The following is a 20,622-nucleotide window of genomic DNA, read 5'->3' as shown; positions in this document are numbered from 1 at the left end:
GCGGCAACTTCAATAGTAGTTTAGAGTGTGATGATCCAAGAACGATGCAGCATGTGCAGAGAAGTGTTGAGGCGTTGGGTTACGTTGCCTCAGTGATCCGGACGCATGGAGTGGTATGCAGTTTTAGACAGGAGAATTGGTACATTAAGCTGTGGGTTAATGTATTTGGGCGGGACAGAGACAGCAATGTATTGGAGCAGTGCGGGCGCAATTTAATGGACGGGAGGCAAGATGAGGTTATGACGCTTACCAGTGTGGCACTGTGAGTCAAGTGTGGTATGCTAGTTCAGTGGATGAGAGATCGGCTGGTACACTCAGGAAGCAGTACAGTTACAGAGGTAGGCAACTAGGTTCAACAGGGTGGCAATGAACGAGCGTGTAGTACACTGTCATTGTAGTATTCTTTTGTGTTATCTGGTATAGAGTTATACACATCTAAATTCTGTTGTTCCCACAGACCCAGGGACACTAAAGAAACACTGGCTGAGATCCTAATGGGGTATTCAGCCAATCTGAAGGTTTCCACTTGCCATATGTACTTCTCCCTCAGGGATGAAGGCTAAGGAGGCAGTGTGGACCCCCTGAATTTTTACCCTTGCATCTGGGATCCCCTTTCACATGGTCAGTGGACCCACAAACATAACATTTACCAAATGTGTTCTGGAATGGGGGTTTCTGCTGTCCTCCCTCTGGTTTGGCACAAGAGGTATCACTTGACTGTCCTGGTTTCCCATGTGGCTTACCCTTCTTATGTTTGTGGCCCTCTTTTGGATGGGAGGTTTTAGATTTCTTTGTCATCTTTCTTGTGCTGTTTCCCCTCATCCTTTTTGTGAGTGGCCCCAGAATCCGTGTGAGAAGCCCTGTTGGCAACCCACAAGTCAGCAGCTTTTGCCAGCTTCTTGGGATCAATCTCTTTTGAGTCAGCTAAGTGTTGTCTCAGCTCAGGAGAGCAGGCATCAAAAATAGATTCCAACAGAAATAGACTTCTCATACCTTCAGAAGTAGTTACTCCGTAACCCTTAACCCAACCATCTAAATTCTTAAGCATTCACACACCCAGGTAGCCCAAGGGGTACCATCAGTCTTTCTTAGATCCCTAAACCTCTTAAGGTACTGGGAAGGAGTTTACCCAAATCTAGTTATCAAAGCTAGCTTTACACTTTCATACTCCTTTCTTTCAAGTTCCCCCACCTCCATTACAGCATCACTTACAACCTGGGGGAGCCTAGACAGAAGCCAAGGAATCGGCTGATTCCCTGTGTAACACTGAATCCCATAGTTCTACTCAAAAGCACCCACCCAACCAATCCAAAATATAAGGTTTGGCATCATGCATTCTCACTGCTTCTTTAGGCATGCAAGGTCTCTTTGGACTGGAAGACGTAGAAGACTCTGGGATAGAAACATTTTCAACAGACAATTTCTTCATCTCAAGAGCATGCTGCATTTCCAATTCACTTCACTTCACTTCACTTAACTTGATGTTTGGTTTCAGCTTGGAATTGTAATCTTTTAAACTCTAACTCAAGTCTCATTCTCTCAAGAGATACAAACTCTGGACTCAGTACTGGACCTGGTAGGGTCCCAGTGGCTAAAGGTTGAGATGGAAGGGCTGGTTGGGGACAAGAGGGGCTCTCCCCATGAGACTCTTCCTCCTCTTCTGACTCTTCTATGGCATTAGAGTTGCTCTGAATTATCATCCTCAATATTATTATCCACATTTCCTAGGTTAGGAGGTGTAACAGGCATACTACCCAGACTATGATGATTCAATAATCTTGCAATAAGTTCAATTTTCTTTCCTTTAACAGGAAGACTCCTGGCCTTACACATTTCTTTCAGTTGTTCTACTGTCAAAATGCAAAATGACCAGGGCTTCCTGACTGAATTTATCCATATTTGGCATGTTTAAACAATTGCTATTCTTGTGAAGGTTTAGTTGAACAAAAGCAAAGCAAATCTTAGTGTAACAACTCTACAATCTATCCTCATCGCCTGCAACCAGTGTTAGGCAAGATTGTATGCGGTACCCATAGGGTGCACTACAACAACCCTGACCTCCTGGCAGTAGTAACCCAACCTTTGGTATAAGTCTGTACTACACAGGTTGGTAGTGTGGACGAGTAGCCAGGCTTTTCTCAAGAGGTGTCAATGTGAGTTGTAGGGGAGTTACACAGAGGTTCACAGTGACAAGTATCCAAGCAAACCCTTACACACAGGGTTTCTTGATTAAACAATTATTAATTTATTTACCAGTCAGTTAATGTAAGCCTTCCTCAGAAGGGATCACTGTAAAACACCACACAAATATACTTCAGAATGACACAATCTCTTAGTTCAGAATCAGTAAATGACCTACACCCACAGGTGACTCCAGTTGCAAGGGTGCTGTTGACATAAATGTATTACTGTTGGCATTCAGAATTAGTTAAGAACAAGTAAAAAGGAAAAGATTATTAGAGCATACAAGTTACCACAAATATTTCTTAAGCAGGCAAATACTTTCAAATCCCCCAATAAGAGTCATTCAGTTAAAACGGGCTAAGCCAAAGTCAATAGGCAAGAGTCTAGATAGGCTGAAGCACTACTTTGAAGGTAAGTAGAAAAGTCTTTGCACAATGTTTCAGAAGTCTCTGAAGAAAAAGATGAATCAATGTAGGGCCACAAGCTGTTAGACTTGTGAGTGGTAGAAGATGCAAGCAACTCTACAGCAAGAGGTACGTTCTTAGACTTTGTACAGTACCTTTAAAGTGAAGAAAAGATGCAGTAGATGACTCCTGTTCCTTTGCAGCTCTGCAGATATCCCAGTTCCTGGCCTCAGTCGTGGGGACGAGAGGGAGGACGTTGGGGGATTCCTGCACTACACTGGGACGGTCAAAACTCGCAACCGGCAAACGTCACTTTCAGTGGCTGTTCAGAGTTTCAGCTCGTCGCGTCTACCACAAATAGCAACACTGCGGTTCCTGGCTGTCGAGATGGACTTTCCTTGCTTCTGGGTTCCCGCACTCTGTTGAGGGGGCTCTGGCTCGGTCAGTCCTGCTTCCTGTGAGCCCGGAGGATCTTCCTGGAGCTCTTGGCCAACTTAAAAGCAACGCAGACAAACTGGTGTTCCTCTCCCTGGCTCTACGGTTTCCAGCAGCAGCTCTGTGGGAATTCCACCAGCTCCAAGATGGATGTCCAGGTGGCTTAGTTTGGAGTTGATTGGTCCCACCAACTCAAGGGGAGAAGTCGTCCTTGCAGGGTCTTCTCTGTCGATGCTAACTTGGCGTTTCGGCACTGCAGCAGGGCTTCCCCGGGCAAACCAACGGTCCAGGAGTTGCAGCAGGCATCCTCCTCAAGTTCTTCTTCAGATTCCTTCGTCCAGTGGTTGACTCAGCCTTCCAAGCCGAAAGACTCGCCTTTTATACAGTTCTCTCCCTTTCATTCCTGCCTAGCTGTCACTCACCCAGCAGGGTGGCTGTCTTTGCTGGACAGTCAGCGAGCCAATCATCACAGAGTGCATTTGGGTCTCCTAGGAGACTAAGCACAGGGAATTTCGGGCAACTCCCTCACTTCCCGCCTACCCCAGACACCCTGGAGCCAGAGGCGGGATTCACTTGTGAATCCCGCCAAAGGTAAAACAAAGGGACCAAACCTGTTTTGGCGCGGAGAAAATCTCTAGAAGGACCTTTCCACAAAGACATGATGAAAAAAGCAGACCGGGGACCATTTTGTCAAAGATGGCTCCCGCGGTTAACGTTAGCAGAGCTGTGAACATCCGCTGTAAATGCAAACCTTGGTAGTTCGGAACGAAACCACTGGCACCAGCCATTCTGTGAGGAAAGCGTAACATAAAAATGTTACATGAGCATTTAGACGCAGGGGATAGATACTAAGTAACCCCGCCAGCACTCTATTGTAACATATGGTGCGCTGGGTCTAGCAAGTACAATCGCAGGGAAGGTATTTAAACCGTGGGAAATCTAAAAGACTTCCCTGTGTCACTGCACTGAAGGTGCTGTGTGACACAATATAAAAGATGATGCCTATGGAGTTTTGTCAGACTCCATAACCAAAAGAAACAAACACAGAAAGCACATAGAATGTAAAAGTTCAAAGTCCCAAAGTTCAGCAAAAGAGCTGGAGGTCTCTAAGGTGGGAGGAATTTAGCACTAAACTGAAAATTATCCCGAACATCAGACACGTGGCATCTTTTCCTGAGTTCTTTCGAAATGTCGGCCTGGTGGTTCCAGAGACTCCTGGGCCTGATGGCTTCATGTGTGTTAGCCCTTCCTCTTGTGAGACTTAAAATGAGGTGCACACAGCTAGTGCTTCGGGGCTGCTGGTCCCAAACCGTGGACCCGGACTCCAAAATGATTCCGATACCATCTTTCATGACGGCGGATCTTCAGTGGTGGTCAACCGCCAGCAACCTTTCAGTGGGAACCTCCTTTCAGGATCCCTTCCCACAGATTATGCTTACAACAGATTCCTCTCTTTTAGGGTGGGGAGTTACGCTGCGTCACCTTGACGTGTACGATCTGTGGACACCCCAGGACATACTGTCTCATATCAACTATCTAGAACTCCTGGCAGTTTTTCTGGCATTGAAAGCTTTCCAGCCTTCTTTCATCAACTGAGTGGTGCGAATTCGCATTTACAACTCTGTAGATATGTTCTGCATTACAAGCATGGGGCAACAGTGCACCTGCCCTGTTGTATCTAGCAATCCAGATTTGAAATTGGGCAGCCCAGCACAATGTCACTACAGACCGTGCACATTCCTGGTCAGATAGATGTTGCAGTAAATTCCCTAAGCCGCCAATCTGGGGCAAATTAAGAGTAGGAATTGAACAGCCATGTTCTTACCAAGCTTTTCCAGCAATGGGGTTCTCCAACAGTGTACCTCTTTGTGACTGCAATGAATCGGAAACTACAACTTTATGCTTCCAGGGACGGTCTCGGAGCATCTTCCTTGGGGGATGCCCTCTGGATTTCTTGTGACAACATGAAGGCTCATGCCTTCCTGCCTTTGCCGTTGATTAATTGGCCTCTCTGGAAACCACCAACTGCACTCTCCTCTTCGTAGCTCCTTGTTGGCCAGCCAGTTTCTGGTTTTCGGGGCTGCAGTGACTATTGATATGCGACCCAATCTGGGTGCCACAGATTCCCGACATCCTTCACCAGAGCAATCCCCAGGTGTAGCACCCCTGCCCACAATCCTTCAGCTTGGCGGCCTGATACCAGAGTTCAGGTCCTTAGCACAGTTTAACCTTTCAGAGGATAATATGGACATAATTCAGGCAGCACATAAACCCTCTGAGGGCTCAGTACAAATGGCTTTGTTTTTGCCATTGGTGTCTAGCTAAACAGCTTGATCCTTGACAGGCTTCTATTGACTATGTCTTGTCTTTTATATCATTCAAGTCCCAATTATTAACTGTGCCTGCGATTCTGCTAAAATATGTTCTTCGTTCAAACTGTAGGGCCAGACAATCCATGAACAAGTGTCTAATGTTCTCAACAACCTTATCTTTACAATGTTTACAAGAAGAGTTTGAGGAATCGGTAAAACCCCGCCTTATCAAAATCTCTTTTGTATGGAATAAATTCCAGCGAAGATGGAGTATCATGGCCCGAAAATATTTATCCGGAAAGAGTAACAAGTACGGGGGCACCGTTCCTCTCCTCTTATGTTCATGAGAAGTGTCGAAGAGAACCATAATCTTGAAAGGTATCCAGACTTTGTCCAGTCTCAGTCGTATAAGGCCACATTGACCTTACTCAGCGTTGATCTCAATAACTCCACCTCGTAAACCCCAGTTCGTGAAGTAGAAATTTGCTGTGGAGTTTCAACTTCCCTAAGAAACCTCCCGATCGAGATCCCTTCAGTCTGTCCATTGCAGTTCGGGCTTCTGAATATAATGTGCCCTGCTCAGCTGTAAGAATTTTATAGTACAATGACAAGGTCTGCCATTGTACATGGACACTGAGGGAAAGAAGCCCCAATTCATATCTTAAAGCTGCTACCGGAATAGCATTAGCGATTCTCAATACATGTCTCTACATTTTCCCTCAATTGTGTCTAACCAGAGTTGTGACCTGTTAGGCCAAAGTTCCAGCCCTTATGTCAGTTTTGAATCACCTTTCCTTCATAAAAGTGTAGGCTGGCCTTAATAGACAACCTTCCATATCTCTTATCAATCAGGGTTAACTGAGTGGTCAGATTCTTCGCCTTCAGCTTACTAATGCCTGTATGTGATGAAATTTGGGTCGGGAGGAAAAGCAATAACCTAGGTATGTCAAGTTCACAACTTCTTCCAACACTTTTGATTGCAACCACCATTTACCTCCCTCATGCTACAGAACCAATATTTCTGTTTTTAGTGGATTTAACTCAAACGCATTCTCCTTGGTATAGTCGGTAAAGGTTTATGAGGAGTCGGTGCATACCTATCTTTGATCGATCAAAGAGCAGGAAGTCACTAGCGTATGCCATCCAAGAGGTTTTTACTTCACCAAAGGTGGGAGGAATTAACGCTGCCGGGATCAGGGTTTTGCCAATGTCTGAGACGTATAAGTTAAAAAGGCATGCAGCCAACACACATCCCTGCTTAAGTCCAAATTCAGCTGGTATTCTTCTAGACCGGTCCCATGCTTGATTTAGGCGCACACAGATGACTGTTTTAGTATGCAAACAGATCATCAAATGCAGGAGACCAATGGGTACCCCCCAGTTTGCTGGTTAGGACCACAGCCTCCGATGGTCCACTCTATCAAAGGCCGTGGATAAATCTAATGATGCAACGAAAACTGTCTGCCTCAGCGTCCCCATGCGGACTCCTGCAGATCCCTCATGAGCACTTCACTTATGTTAGTGGAGTGGCAATGATGAAAGCCTGTTTGGAGTCGATCTAGTCTACCCGTTGACCTTACCCATCTCTCCAGATGGCCCAATAGGACACCTGCAAAAACCTTACTCTCCACATCAAGAAGGGCTATAGGTCGATAGTTCTTCTGATCTGTCCTATCGCCCTTCTTGTAAATGGGGATCACATGGGACAGAGACCAAGTTTCAGGAACAGTTCCACTGTCTACCATGCTGGTGTAAAGAATGACTGACCAGACAAGTGGGTTGCTCTGCAAAACATTAATAGTTAGGCCACTAGGGGCCGGGGCACCCAGAGACTTGGTCTTTTTAATTAATGCAAAGATTTCTTCGGGGTCTGGATTAGTGATAGATGGCCCTACATTTAGACCCACCATCATCTGAATCGAATCCGTCAGGAGTAAGTTATCTCCTATGTACAGGTTTTTACAATAGGACACCCACACAAGTTCCGACACCGCATTCAACTGTGTACAAGCTTGAGACTTGTTGAATTAACGGTATCCCAAAATGTATGCGAGATTCTTAGCATGGCTCCTGCATCTTCTTGTAATAAAAATGCTTCGTGTTTTTTGCAGAAGTTTCTGTAGTCTTGTTTTAAAGTTTTTATTTTAGAATTTTTCAAAGATTGCTCACCTGGCCCATTCCTTATTAACCTAATCATTATTCTGAAGAGCCATTTTTTAGAGGCCAATTTTTCATTATAGTGGTGTAAGAACACTCTTTGATTTTATCTGGGATTAACTGTGTGGCCCACTATCATATTAGGGAAACTGAGCGATATAGTGTCTGCAAATTCCTCTGCTCCAAAGTGGCCACAATTTCCATTCATATGTTGAGTCATGTATAAGGCCGTAAGTACTTTGTTCAGTTGCATTGTGGTTCTGTGAGTCCATCTCAGACTCTTCCTGCTATTATTCACAGTCAGATTGACTGGACCATTTAGCTTAACCCCAGCATAGGAGACGTCAAAGCTAGCCAGTATCATGCAGTGGTCACTCCACTTATTCTTCAGAACTGAGAAATCAGTACAAGCCTCAAGAAGGACTGGATCTATGAAAATGTAGTACAGCGTAGAGTAGCTTTTCCCTCTATGCCAGGTAGCTAGTAGTTTGCCTGTAAAATGATCAACTTTGTTGATCATGTGTAAGTCTGACGACCTCATGGTGGCTACCCAATTTAGTCCTGACAAAGCTTTTAAACTCTTGGGGACAGACTCGACGTTAACATGGCCAAGAACTTCATCTAATGGAGTGTGGGGAAGTTGGCATTTAGATCTCCAGCCACCAGAATAGACCCCCTCTTATTCAAGATTTTTCAATCAGATATACTCAATTGCAAATTGTGTAGGAAATCATCCAGGGCAGCTATCCCTCTATGCCAGTAAATATTTACCAGCAGTGCAGGTGCACACAATTCGGAGGAGTGCATTTCAACTGCCAAGATCCCAAAAGGTAAATTAGCAATTTGCTTTGCCTTAAAGCCCTGGCCGGTTCGCATTGTGATAATTAACCCCCAGATGGTCTACCTATGTCACCTGAGTTAACTACTTGATGGAAAAGCTTGTAACCGCCTACCTGAGGGCAGATTATTAGCCAGGTTTCTTGTAGAAGCATTAAGTTATTATCTTTCAGGTGGGACCAGGCTATAAGATTCCCATATAAGTGTGCATAGCCTCCAGTGTTCCAACTAACTATTTTAAAAAGCACACTGTTGAAATCAACTAGATGCCCTTTGTTTTTTTCCCTTCAGTGTCCCACAAGGCTGAGGTTATTTCTGTGTACTCACGGCCCTACGTCCTAGTAAACTCCTTATGCTGGGGTCTGTCTACTATTCCCAGCGATTTTCCGCCTCTAGGAGTTTGGCCACTCTTCATCATCCCTGGGATCACATCACATTTATATCCACATTTACACATTTACATCCACATCTTCATCTACCTATCATTCTGGAAGATGAGGACTAAGGGTTCAACTTTGATCATCATTATTTTCTAGATCAATTCTCGGAGTAGGGGTCCTACTCACAGACACTTGGTAATACCACAAATTTTGGATTAACCTTTTCTTTTTATCCTTTAGTACTAAGACATTTCTCTTTACACAATTATTTCCGTTTTTCAACAGTAAGAGCTATAACCGCTTCTGCCTTATAGTTTTCCATTGTGGACATGGTTTATGACTTTACATTATAGAAGCCTTGATGATGGATTCTTTGAAATACAATACTACCAGGAGTCCATGTAATCCAACCTACACAAATCTCAGCAGCTCTAACACCAGGGGAGTTGATTGATGTTGATAGACAGGATTACCAGTTAGTAAATACTGCTGTCATAGCCATGATTGGGAAGACCCCTTCCCAATACCGAAAAAGGTTTAGGGACCACAAGAAGAGAGATAGTAACTTGTGGGCCACTTGGGTGTGTGAAAACATACAAAACGTAAATGGGTTGATTAAGGACTACAAGGTGAGCTCTTATGAAGGCATGAGGTGTCTCTTAATGCCGGAAACTGCTGTCCTGAGCCTATTTTCTATGTGATAGGAACTGTGAGGACTCCTCCTTCACTTTGACTGGTGGGAACAACCAGTCCCAGGACAAACTTTAATTTAAGCCATCTCCCGAGGTCCTGTGAGTTTCCAGAGCTGCAGAACCCCAATACCAGGAGACATGCTGCACATTTTGAGTGCATCATTGTGGAAATGCTGAATTCATCCATGTCTTTTCTGAGCCCCCAAGGACACTCCTGAGACACAATCCAACCCGTCCAAGTCCCCACAACAGAGTGCAGGACTTCAGGACCAAAGAAGATTGACCAGGCGAATCGTGTCCTTTGTTGGTGCTGCAGAAAAGGCGCCAGAACCGCAGAGTGACAAAAGAAGTTGTATTGTATTTGGTCATTTATATAGCGCTCTTTCCCCACTTGTGTGGCCTCAATGCGCTTTTTCCTCGGTTGGAACGCCCTTGGTGACCGTAGTCGATGTGGTTAGAGATTCTAAGGAGTTTAGCTTTGGAGATGCATGTGTGCATGTTGCCGTTCTAGGACCTAGGTGGCTGGCAAGGCTCGACTAAGCCCAAGAGAGGACAGGCACATGGGTGGGTGCTGTTGAGGGTTAGAGATCGAATGCTATTGTTGAGAGCGCCTATATGAGACCAGCTATACCGGCTCCCTTTCAGGCGATGGTCGCTGTATGCTAGTGACAGTGGTGTTGAGGTACGTCCGGTGTTTCAGTCCGGACTGCTATGTGTGCACTAGACTGCATGTGCTTGGCCATAGCCGTATTCTATCGTGCATGGATGCTTGGCTGTGCCTGTGGCCTGTTTCCACTGTAGTGGTGTGAAGATATACATACCGTAGGCTGCGAGATTGTTTGGCTGGGGCAGTATGTGTCCAGGTCTAGAATTGAGGGTCCTATATCAATGGGCTTAGCTTTCTTTCCTACTGTAGCAGGTATCCGCATATATTAAACAGGGATGGAGGCTAGTTGATGAAAGGCGATGGAGGAAGTTGATGAAAGCTTTGCCAGGGGTCCTCCCTCGAGACTGCTGCTGAGAGATTCTGTCCATTGTCCTGCCTTTTGTCATCCGACCAAGGAAGCTGGAAGTCTGGTCCAAAGCTTCAACATCGCAGAGCATCCAGCCACAAACACTTTCTTCGAACAAAAGGTACTGTGGGGAAAAGGTATTGCTTACCTGATTACAGAAAGTCGCCCCAGAGCATTAGAGTGCACTTCGAGGTGTCCAGGGTGCCCCCTTCATACCTCTGATTCAAGCTGCTGCTTGGGTCTCTTTAGCAAGTCCTTTAACAGGGTCTCCAACGTTGGTTAAGCCATCTTGCATTTTTTTATTCTAGAGACTAGAAAGTATTCACAGCAACTTTTGACTTCTGTTGCTATTCAAGACTTAAAGCCTCTTCGAATGGGCTTTTAGCTAGGGTTGTGTTTTGGACTTTAAAAGACTTGCTGTGCGAAGAAACTGCCTCTAGAACCGTAAACTATGCTACCTAAACACTAACCAGCTATTTCCCTTCCTAATAATCACAATCTTATGTCTTTGCTAACTTAATTCAATTACTGTATTACTTTGTGGGTGCACATTATTACTGATAATACAGTAGAACTGTCAAACTCCTGTAACAATTGTAAGCGTTCAGCAACTACCAACTAAGAAGTGGCCTTTTGAAAGTATCTAAAAGTATACCTGTGTGTGTTGGTTTATTGTGCCAAGTATTTAACAGTGACTCTTGTGTAAATATAATCTATATTTTAAAATAAATGTGTTTATAAGTGTATTTGTAAGTGTTTCTTTGATGTGCTAGGTACAGTGTACTTACCTACAGCTCACATATTCCTCTTATGATCAGCCTGACTGCTCTCCCAAGGTTCCATGAGTAGTACAGACTGATGCTAAGAGTTGGGGATCTATAAAACACTGGAATAGCTTACTTAAGTCTTACCTCCAAGTGGGACTTTAGGAAAAGTCCCCTTTCTAGCAGATTCCCTCCATTTTAGCCCCTTTTAAAGCCCTCACTTGGCCATACTTGCAAAGTGCAGTGGCATGCCCTTATACCGGTTTGTTTTTTTGCTGCCAGAAGTCCAGTCTGGATTTCTTTGAGACTTTTCTGCCCTGCTGCTGTCTTTTGCTGTTCGCCCTTCTGCTGGAAGCCCACTATTTGGGTTCTCCCTTCTTCCGGGAGTTTTCCTCACAGGATGCTTTGCTCCTGCATTGAAGGCAAATGTCCTAGGAAGCCTCTGTTCATCTCCTGTGTCGCTGGGGGTCACAGTTCCTTCCGGTGTTCGCCCTTCTGCTGGAAGCTGACTATTTGGGTTCTCCCTTCTTCCGGGAGTTTTCCTCACAGGATGCTTTGCTCCTGCATTGAAGGCAAATGTCCTAGGAAGCCTCTGTTCATCTCCTGTCGCTGGGGTCACAGTTCCTTCCGGGGCCAAGCCCAGATAAACTGATCCTGAGAACCGCACCTGTAGAAAATAAATGTTTTTTTTTTTTTAAACTTTGATTTTTATTACATTTTGTAAAACAAAAATAAACATTACATTAGACCCAACCCCCCCTATCTTGCCCTCACCCCCCACCCTCCCCGTGTCCACGCCAACATAACAGTAGCAAGGAGACCAAACTTTCATATAATTTCCGCTGTATCTGACTCAATGTGACACGTGACCAACTCAATGGCTGGCTTGAGGCCGATATCGCCCCGGGTCGTGGGATCCCCCACTGGGTATAGTTCTCATTGATGGTCGCGCCCCGACCATCCAAGGGCGCGGTATTGGAATTAATGGACGTCCCATCCCCATGTCTGCTGGATCCCATACCAATCGGCGAGAAAAGAACGTGAATTATTGTTTACCAAGGTAGTCAATTTGTCCATCAAGAACATGTTCTTGAGTTTTTTCATCCAGTCTTCCCTAGAAGGTGTTTCCGGCCTTTTCCACCTCTGCCCGCTCTCAACATAGTTTCCACCATTCTTGGGTACGAAAATAAATGTTTAATTGTTAGGTTGTTTTGCATCACTGCAGTCCTTTTCACTGAATCCACCAATGTGAATACCTTCTTTGGAGTCCAAGAAAGGGTGATTATTTATAGGTTCACTGCTTAGTGTTCCCATAGTCCATGGTAGTGATTCCTGGGAATAGCCATAACTGTAATTCGCCATAGACTTGCATTGGGTGGGTCCTCCTGTCCAGCAACATCTTCTCTGGTCTCCATTTCCCAACCTCTGTAGAGACTCCTATGGCCTTCCCTGGGGTTGATCATTGCAGAATCTGGACCTGTGGGGTAATACTGTACTTGCCTCCTTCAGAGTGGATGGGTCTTTCCCAATTTTCCCTCTGGAACGTTGAACTAACACTGGAACTCTCCTTAAAGTGACTCTGGTGTTCTTACCTGCACCTGGACATTTTTGCTGCCCACCCCACCCCCACCAGTGGTTTAGTGTGCTCTGATTTCAGTACCTCCCTATGATTTTATACTCTTTTTTTTTTTTTTTAAAGACACCTCTATACTGGCAATTGTACTGGAAAAACTGATTGCATTTAATAACTGTATATATTTCAACCTAAACTTTAACTAGCAAGTTTTGTTGCTTAGATGTTCCTTGAGTCTTGGAACCTTTGGCTAAAGTTTATTGCGGTTCCATCCTCTCTGTGGCCTGAATGTATTGTTCTGGGAAACTGGGCATCAATACACTTTTAAGACCCTAGAGGTTTTAAATGGAGTTGAAATTGTATTTTAAGCCTTGTGGATTGTAAATCTAATTTTCCTCCAGATAAAATTGTTTCCCTTTTTCAATCATGTGTTTGGGGCTGACCACCAGATCTAGGGCCTCTCACATGGAGTAGGGTTAGGGATATGTCTTTATTGCACTGCACGTAGTTGTGCAGACTACTTTGTACTTGTCTACTTGTTAAGTTGTATGGTATTCTAGTTCTCCCCACCCCTATGGCATTTTATGTTGGATGCTGGCCCTTGTCAAACTACCCACTGTGAGAGGTTGTCAGAAGCACGAGTCGGACAGGAGGTTGGCTTGGTTCAAGAAAGTGGTTTATTAACACAAAATAAAGGCCTAATTCTAACACCTTTGGGATTCCCCTACCTAAGCAACAATAACCTTGGGTGCACATCATCAGAATGTCTGTATAACTAATAAGCATGTCCTCTGTCTAAAATTCCTGATCAGACCCTATCGCAAGTAAATAGAAAAATAACAAAAAAGCACACCTAGTAGGATGACTTGCTCCTCCAAGTAACAAGAGTATCTTCGCGTAGATCATAACAGTAACAGTGTAGAAAGGCAACCCGGGGAATACCTCTCTTCTCAAATTCAACCAACACTTTATCAGCAGTTGCAACTCTTGCCACTGTTCTTCCCAGGGGTATTGAGATTCCTTTCATGTCCCCCTCTGACAAGAGTCAACCACTTTATAAATGTCACTAGGAGGAGGGAGATTACTCCTGATGCACAACTCACAACCTTTTTCTTCAGTAGCTTTGACAGGACTGCTAGGATGAGGGAGATTACTCCTGATATACTCCTCAATGATGCACTCCTTATGAGTACTGGGATTACACCTGATGCAACCTTCCACACCCAACCCTCTACCTGGTCTCCTGTTATCTTCTTGTGGAGGCAGCCCCATCGCTGGTACTTCCTGGGGTGTTGGTAGCAGTTATTGCCATTCTTTGCTCTTTGACACTCTGCCCTGCTTCCACGGGTCCTGAGAGCGCTCGGTCTCGGCCTTGTTTTTGGACCACCAAATCCACCTTGCTGAGGTCACGCCACCGCCACTCTCCCTCCAGCTGCTTTTCTGGTCAGCTTTTCCATCTTCCTGGGTCTGCTCTGACTGCTTCTCACAGACCTGCAGCTGTGACTTCTGCTCTTGCCAAGTTCGAACTTCCCGGGGTTTCCAGTTTCCTTGCTGGACTCTCTCTGCTTGGTATCCTACCAAAATACGAACAGGAGAATCACGCATGTTAAAAAGCTGAATTTCGCACTGCACATTACACCGCAAAAATATATTTATTTCATTTATAAAGTGCACAAACAACCCAAAGGCATCAAGGCACTGTTTCAATCCATTTACTTGCAATAAACAGAACAAAAAACAATTGGCAGTCGGATCAGTTATAGAAGGCTGTAAGAGGGGGAGGAGTATAGTCAAACAGTCAAGTTTATGATTTCAGTGGCATGTATGGGGTGGAAATGCGACCTTTTCATATTTGTGATATTTTTCTTTGCAGTATTCACATAGATCCCTCCGATTCAAGTCCTTTGTCAGTTTTTATACATGATAGCTGCCTCCTCCCCATCAGACTGTCAAGGTTTGTCTTTTGATTCTACGGAGTGATCTTTGTCTCCTCGAAGTATTCGAATTGGGGGTTTGGGTGGGGGGTTGCGAATGCTAGTGCTATACATATATAGTTCCTTACTATGATAGGTAGTAGTGTGAGGATGTGGTGAAGAGCTTTGGGTGTTAGAGAAAAGGGGGTCAGGGAGGTGAGTTATGGAATGAACGTCCCGATTCCCAAGAGGGGAATTCGCCCCTGGAAGGTCCACCCACTTGTTACCACCCTAGGATTATTCTTGGTTAGCTGACGCACCACCATAGCCTTACATCGAAGGGCGCCCCCATGGGGAGAAGTGACATTGCATGATTAATCACACCACATATAGATGTTGGGGGTTGGAAGAGTCCTTGTATATGAATTACTGTTTTTAAACCTACTTGTTATCATTTTAATACTGTGTATTCGGACTAAAGTACTTAATTTGAACTGATAGTTTTATATGAGACTTTATTAAAGTATATATTTTTCATTGTATCAGTGCAGTGTATTTTCTAGATGCATTTGTGTGAACATACTACCCCCCCCCCAACCCCAACCTGATACTTGAGCCTTATCGCTCTGACCATGCGACCCACGCTTGAGAGAGAGGTTTGGCTTCCATTTCTTGTCGATTGTTTTAGCCTCCCCCTCACCACAGCCTCCCCCGCCCCCTACGCCCCGGGGTTGGTTAGTTGTAGCATCCTCAACAGAGGGGTTTACAAAAACTGCCTTAACTTCCATCAATTATCTTCATGTTTATGCTTTCTTCTCGCTCTCTATGGATCCTCCTCTCTTGCAGTAGTCCATCTGCAGCTTTGGATTATCCTCCTCTTGCTCATGTCATCAACCTCTCTTGGCTCTCTCTTTCATTGAAGGTTCAAGAGGCTAATGCCAAGTTTGACCATGATGCACTGCAGGAGATGGAACTTGCTCCAGTTCAGCGGAAAATTGAAGCACGCTCAGCGGAAGACTCTTTCACAGGATTTGTACGAACATTGTACTTTGCAGACACCTATTTGAGAGACAGTGAGTGTCTTTGTCTTCCCCAGTTCGTCCCTTGCAGCGCTACACACACCAGGCCTATTGGTTTCATATATACCACATGATCATCTCTTCTCTTCTTATGTCCATCATAGAAGCTGTAAAATTGCATCTACCACTCTCATATCTGCCTGTATCATCTTCTATCTGTTTATGCTGTCTCCCTCATACTTGACTGCAGCCAAGCCTATCTCTCCAATACCAGCAGTTAGTAGGAATTCTCAGAAACCACCCCGGGTGACAGTTCTGGGAGACCAACCTAGATGATGAGCAAGAGCTGTTCACACTTCTTCCTGATGCTCACAAGGTCGCATAGGCTGAGCCAATAAGGCAGAGTAAGGAAATCTGGGGCAGGTGAGACCACACTTGGAGACAACCAAGTAATGGAGTTCTACACAGAAATATAAAATAATTTACTGTTTATTCGAACTTAACACACTTACAGGTTAAACTCCAAAACACACAAATCAACATATTAAAGGCCTGATTCACAGAACGTTTTCCTGTTGCAGCACTATAAAATGCTTCTGTGAATTAGGCTCTTAATATGTACATGTACATGTACATGCACATGTAGATATACATATACATACACATACATATGCGCATACACACCTATATATACAGTTGTGTGTAGATCTAATTGACATTACACACACTTTAACTTACAACAGTAAAAAGCAAATCAATGAAAACATTGTAATAAGTTGAGCAAGGAAGGAAGTGGTAGAAAACATAACACATACCCTGCCTTTATAATTATAGGTCAGACAACCAACACAAGCCGCCCTTCCCTTTCAGTCACGCAGTTTGTGTTTTACGAGTTCAAGATGTCGTTAAGTATGTGAAAAGGAGCAGGATATAAAATCCCAATGTTCCCTTGCACATGTTTTTACTACAATTAATGCGTAGGGGCTAGTCAGAGGGGAATCCTAGGCTAGAACTCAGTTGATCACAGCCCGGAAAGGGCAGTACTAAGGTGGGGACTTCAAGTCCATTTAATCCTGATGGGTCAAAGGGCAAGGGGTGGGGGAGCACCAGGAGTGGTTATATACACTTGCACTCTCAACTATGATTTTGTTCACAACCACCCCTCGGGTATTGAGTCACTGGGGACACTTACTCCTGTCATTGGTCCTTTCGGTGGGGATACATGGGTTGCCCGTATGGTGGCTGAAGTAGATTCTGGGTCCTGTTAGGTGACAGTTCTGATCTGGTTCTGGGATGCTCTGACAGAATGACAGCTCGATAGGCCAGGTACCTTTTGACAGCAGTCACAGCAACTCCCACAAGGATAGAACTCCAGCACACTGCAGATTTGTAGCAGCAAAGAAGCCCCAGTCAGGAGGCTAGGCTCGTGGCAGCAGCAAAGAGCAGGCTCCAGGCAGGCTGCTCATGCAGGAGAGCAATTGGTTAATGCAATGTTGTTCCATGTACAGAATCTGAGGAGCCTCAAGATAAAACGCTGGTTGGCGATCGTTGCAGAAGAAAGGTCCGGTTGGTGGATTTGCAGCCCACAGGTTGACTCAGTGACAGTGGTGCAGGACCCTATCCCACCAATCCAAGGGTGGAAGGCACCACAAAGTGTCTTCCCTGTTCACAGAAAAGGGCCCAATGCTTCCCCGGGAGATGGCTTGGACAGTGCTGGTTGTCGTCAGTAGCAGTCCTCCGGGTCTTGAGTGTAGTCCTCATGTCTTGTGATTCTTGGGTCCAGTGGGCGACCTCACGAATGGTTACATGACTCATTTTATCCAAAATCCAGGCACGGTTAATTGCTTCAGCCCACCAATGGCGAGGGATCTGCACCAAGGTCAGCCACATTTGCCCAAGCCCATTTTCAAACATTTTAGTCACACAAAGCACTTTGCCCGGTAGTCGTGCAGGACCTCACACAAGTGCTTGCCCTCATATGATTGTTTATGATCTGAGGGAGCAGGAAGATGGCCAAATAGCAAGATGACCAAATGACAGAACTTAAACCACACAGTATAGCCGTTTGGGTATATGGTACTCAAATCAGAATTATGTGGTAAAAGAAAAGATGGTGCACAAGTAGTGCACCAGAAAAAGATAGAAAACACAGTTCACTTCCACCATCCAGTCCTAAGCACACCTTAAAGCCATACAAAATGTTGCCAAACAAGAGAAAAAGGGATGCAAAGTACCCCTGTAGGAAATCACTATGGGAGAAACAGTCTCCCTGCACTGGTAGCCTTATAGACTAACCAGTGCTCCTCAATTAAATGTGTTGAGCTGAAAGGTTAAGCTAAGAAGTCTTTACTTACCGCAAACGTCAGCCAGAGGTCAAGGCATAGGCCCTCATTACAAGTTTTTTATTTTTTTATTTGTTTATTTATTAAACAGCACACAGGAGCGTACATGGTAACATTGCATATGCTACAGGCAACATGTAAAACCTGAAATCCCCCTCCCCCATCCCCTGCGCCTACGGAGGTCATTATTCCTGGGCCTCATTCAGATTGGCAAGGCGGCGAGGTGTCCCCCATATAGTGGAGAGCTTGCTTAAACGTTAGCGCCGGATAGTTCTGGTCATAGTCTAGGACCGGGGCCCAAGTGTCAGTGAATCGGTGGAGTCGGCCCGCCTTGGCTGCCGTGACCTTTTCGGCTATTAGTATGTCCCAGAGTTTAATCCACCATAGGGGGATTAGGGGGCCTTCCACAGTTTTCCAGGTGCGGGCTACAGTGATTTTGGCAGCCAACAGGAGTTGAGTTATCAGCATGGCTCCCCTCCCTGTTCTCGGGTAAGCGCCTGGGTGCGGGATCCCCAGGAGGACCTGCTCGGGTGTCAGCAGGATAATCACTTGGGTAATGTCTTTTATATTAGCGAGGCATTGGGTCCAAAACTCCCTTACCTTAGGGCAGGTCCACCACATGTGGAAGTAGGATCCTGAGTGGCCGCAAAGATGCCAGCAATGAGGGTCCAGGGCTTGTTGGAAATGATGAAGGCGCAAAGGTGGGTAATACCATCGCTTGAGCAGTTTATGGGCGCATTCCTGGGTGGTAATGCAGCGGGATGCCATGCGCGTCCTGTCCACCCAAATATGGTCCTCTATAGCCTGACCCAAATCTGCCTCCCATTGGGATATGTAGGAGGGTTTAGTGTGGAGGGGGTCTTCTTGTAGTAATTTGTAGAGGGCCGAGATCTTCCCCCGGGCAAGCAGGTCTGTCGCTGTGAGCTCTAGGGGGGCTAAGGGGTCGGATTGCAGCCATTCGAGTCTGGGGATTGGAGCACCAGTGTCTTAGTTGGGCCTAAGCGAATCTGTCCATCTCCGCAAGCCGGAAGGTGGTTTTGCATTGTTCTAAAGGTGAGGGGGGAGTCCCCTGCAAAGAGTTGTCACAGCGTTTCAAGGCCTCCTGCGACCCGGTTCCTGCAGTTCGCTGGATGAGCTCCTGGTGAGAAGGCTGGGTTGTGAAAAATTGGGGAGAGCGCGCTCAAGTCACCTGGGACACCTCTATATCTGCGGGCCCACTCCCATGCCTTTATCGATTGTTTCGTGGCCATCAGCACATTTGGCCAGTTCCGGCGTAAGGCGTTGGGGAGAAACGGGAGGAAACAAAGAGGAAGGGGAAGGCGGGTTTGTTCGATCTCCACCCACCTTGGGCACCCTGAGGCCAGTCCCCACGCTTGGAGGTGGGCCAGCTGTGCTGCTATGTGATATTTGCGAAGGTCCGGGACCCGCAGCCCTCCCAGTCTTGCGCTGGTCACCATCGTTTTCTGGGGAATCCTCGCTTTCTTGCCTTTCCATATAAAGTCGATCATTTTCCGTTGGAGCTTCTGTATAGGGGGAAGAGGGATTGAGACGGGAAGGGAGACGCAGGCGTATAGAGAGCGGGGAAGAAGGTTCATTTTGCATGTCGTTATGTGGCCCAACAGGGAGATTTCCTGCGATCGCCAGCGAATGAGGTCTTTTTCCAATTCCTCAAAGATGGGGGAAAGTTGGCTTGGTAAACTTTTGTCGGCTGCGCAGGGATCTGGACCCCCAGGTATGGAATTGCTTGCGTGCTCCATTGGAACGGGCTTTGCTACTCCAGGGCGTCCCTCTCGTCTGGGCTCAGGCCCACTCCAAGGGCTATTGATTTTGAGAAGTTGATGGCGAATCCCGCTACCTCATCGAAGCTCCGGAACTCCGTCAGGGCCGCCCTCAGGGAAGTTTTGATGTTTATGGTGGTTAGAAAAACATCTTCTGCGTAGAGGGCAATCCTGTGTTGAATGGTGCCTATCCTCGGGCCGGTGATCTGCGGCTTAGCCCGAACTCGTTGGGCCAACGGCTCCATAGCCACGGCGAAAAGCAAGGGGGACAGTGGGCATCCCCGTCTTGTTCCGCAAGTAAGAGGGATAGGGTCTGACAGGCGGCCGTTAATTCTGAGCCGGGTTTTGGGGGCTTGATAGTTCGCTAGTATCATTTTCCTGAAGGTTGGGCCAAAGCTGAAGGCTTCGAGGGTAAGGGTCAGGTATGACCAGTCCACCTTGTCGAAGGCTTTGGTCGCATCCATGGCAAGTAAGGCCAGCTGTTGAGACTTCTGCGTGGCCACCTCTATGAGGTTCAGTGCCCTGCGAATGTTGTCTTTTGTCGAGCGGTGGCTAATAAAGCCCGTTTGGTCCGGGTCTATGATGTTCGGTAGGACGGATGCGAGGCGGTTAGCCAGGATCGTGGTATAAATACTGGCGTCCAAGTTTAGCAGGGAGATGGGTCTGTACGAGCTGTCCTCCTGGGGGTCCTTTCCAGGCTTTAAGATGAGGACAGTGATGGATTCCTGCATGGTTGGAGTGACCGTTCCGGTAGCCGCACCTCATTACAAGTTTGACGGTAATTCCAGCTGGATACCGGCAAACTGAACTACCGTTTCC

The 20,622-nt window shown here is 46.0% G+C and overlaps 1 protein-coding gene across 3 annotated transcripts in view; it reads left to right on the top strand.

Annotated features, from left to right (window-relative positions):
- Positions 1-20,622, top strand: part of LLGL2 (LLGL scribble cell polarity complex component 2) — a 908,486-nt gene that overhangs the window by 606,931 nt on the left and 280,933 nt on the right. For all 3 annotated transcript variants that reach the window (XM_069654770.1, XM_069654772.1, XM_069654771.1), the window contains exon 17: positions 15,587-15,737. In XM_069654770.1, coding sequence (XP_069510871.1) covers positions 15,587-15,737 — 151 coding nt within the window. The remainder of the gene's footprint in view (positions 1-15,586; positions 15,738-20,622) is intronic.

This window comes from Ambystoma mexicanum, chromosome 3q (assembly GCF_040938575.1).
Source record: "Ambystoma mexicanum isolate Mex_15411 chromosome 3q, UKY_AmexF1_1, whole genome shotgun sequence".
In the NCBI taxonomy this organism is placed as follows: Eukaryota; Metazoa; Chordata; class Amphibia; order Caudata; family Ambystomatidae; genus Ambystoma; species Ambystoma mexicanum.
Note: the sequence above shows the minus strand (reverse complement) of the source record. Positions and strands in the feature narration are given on the sequence as shown.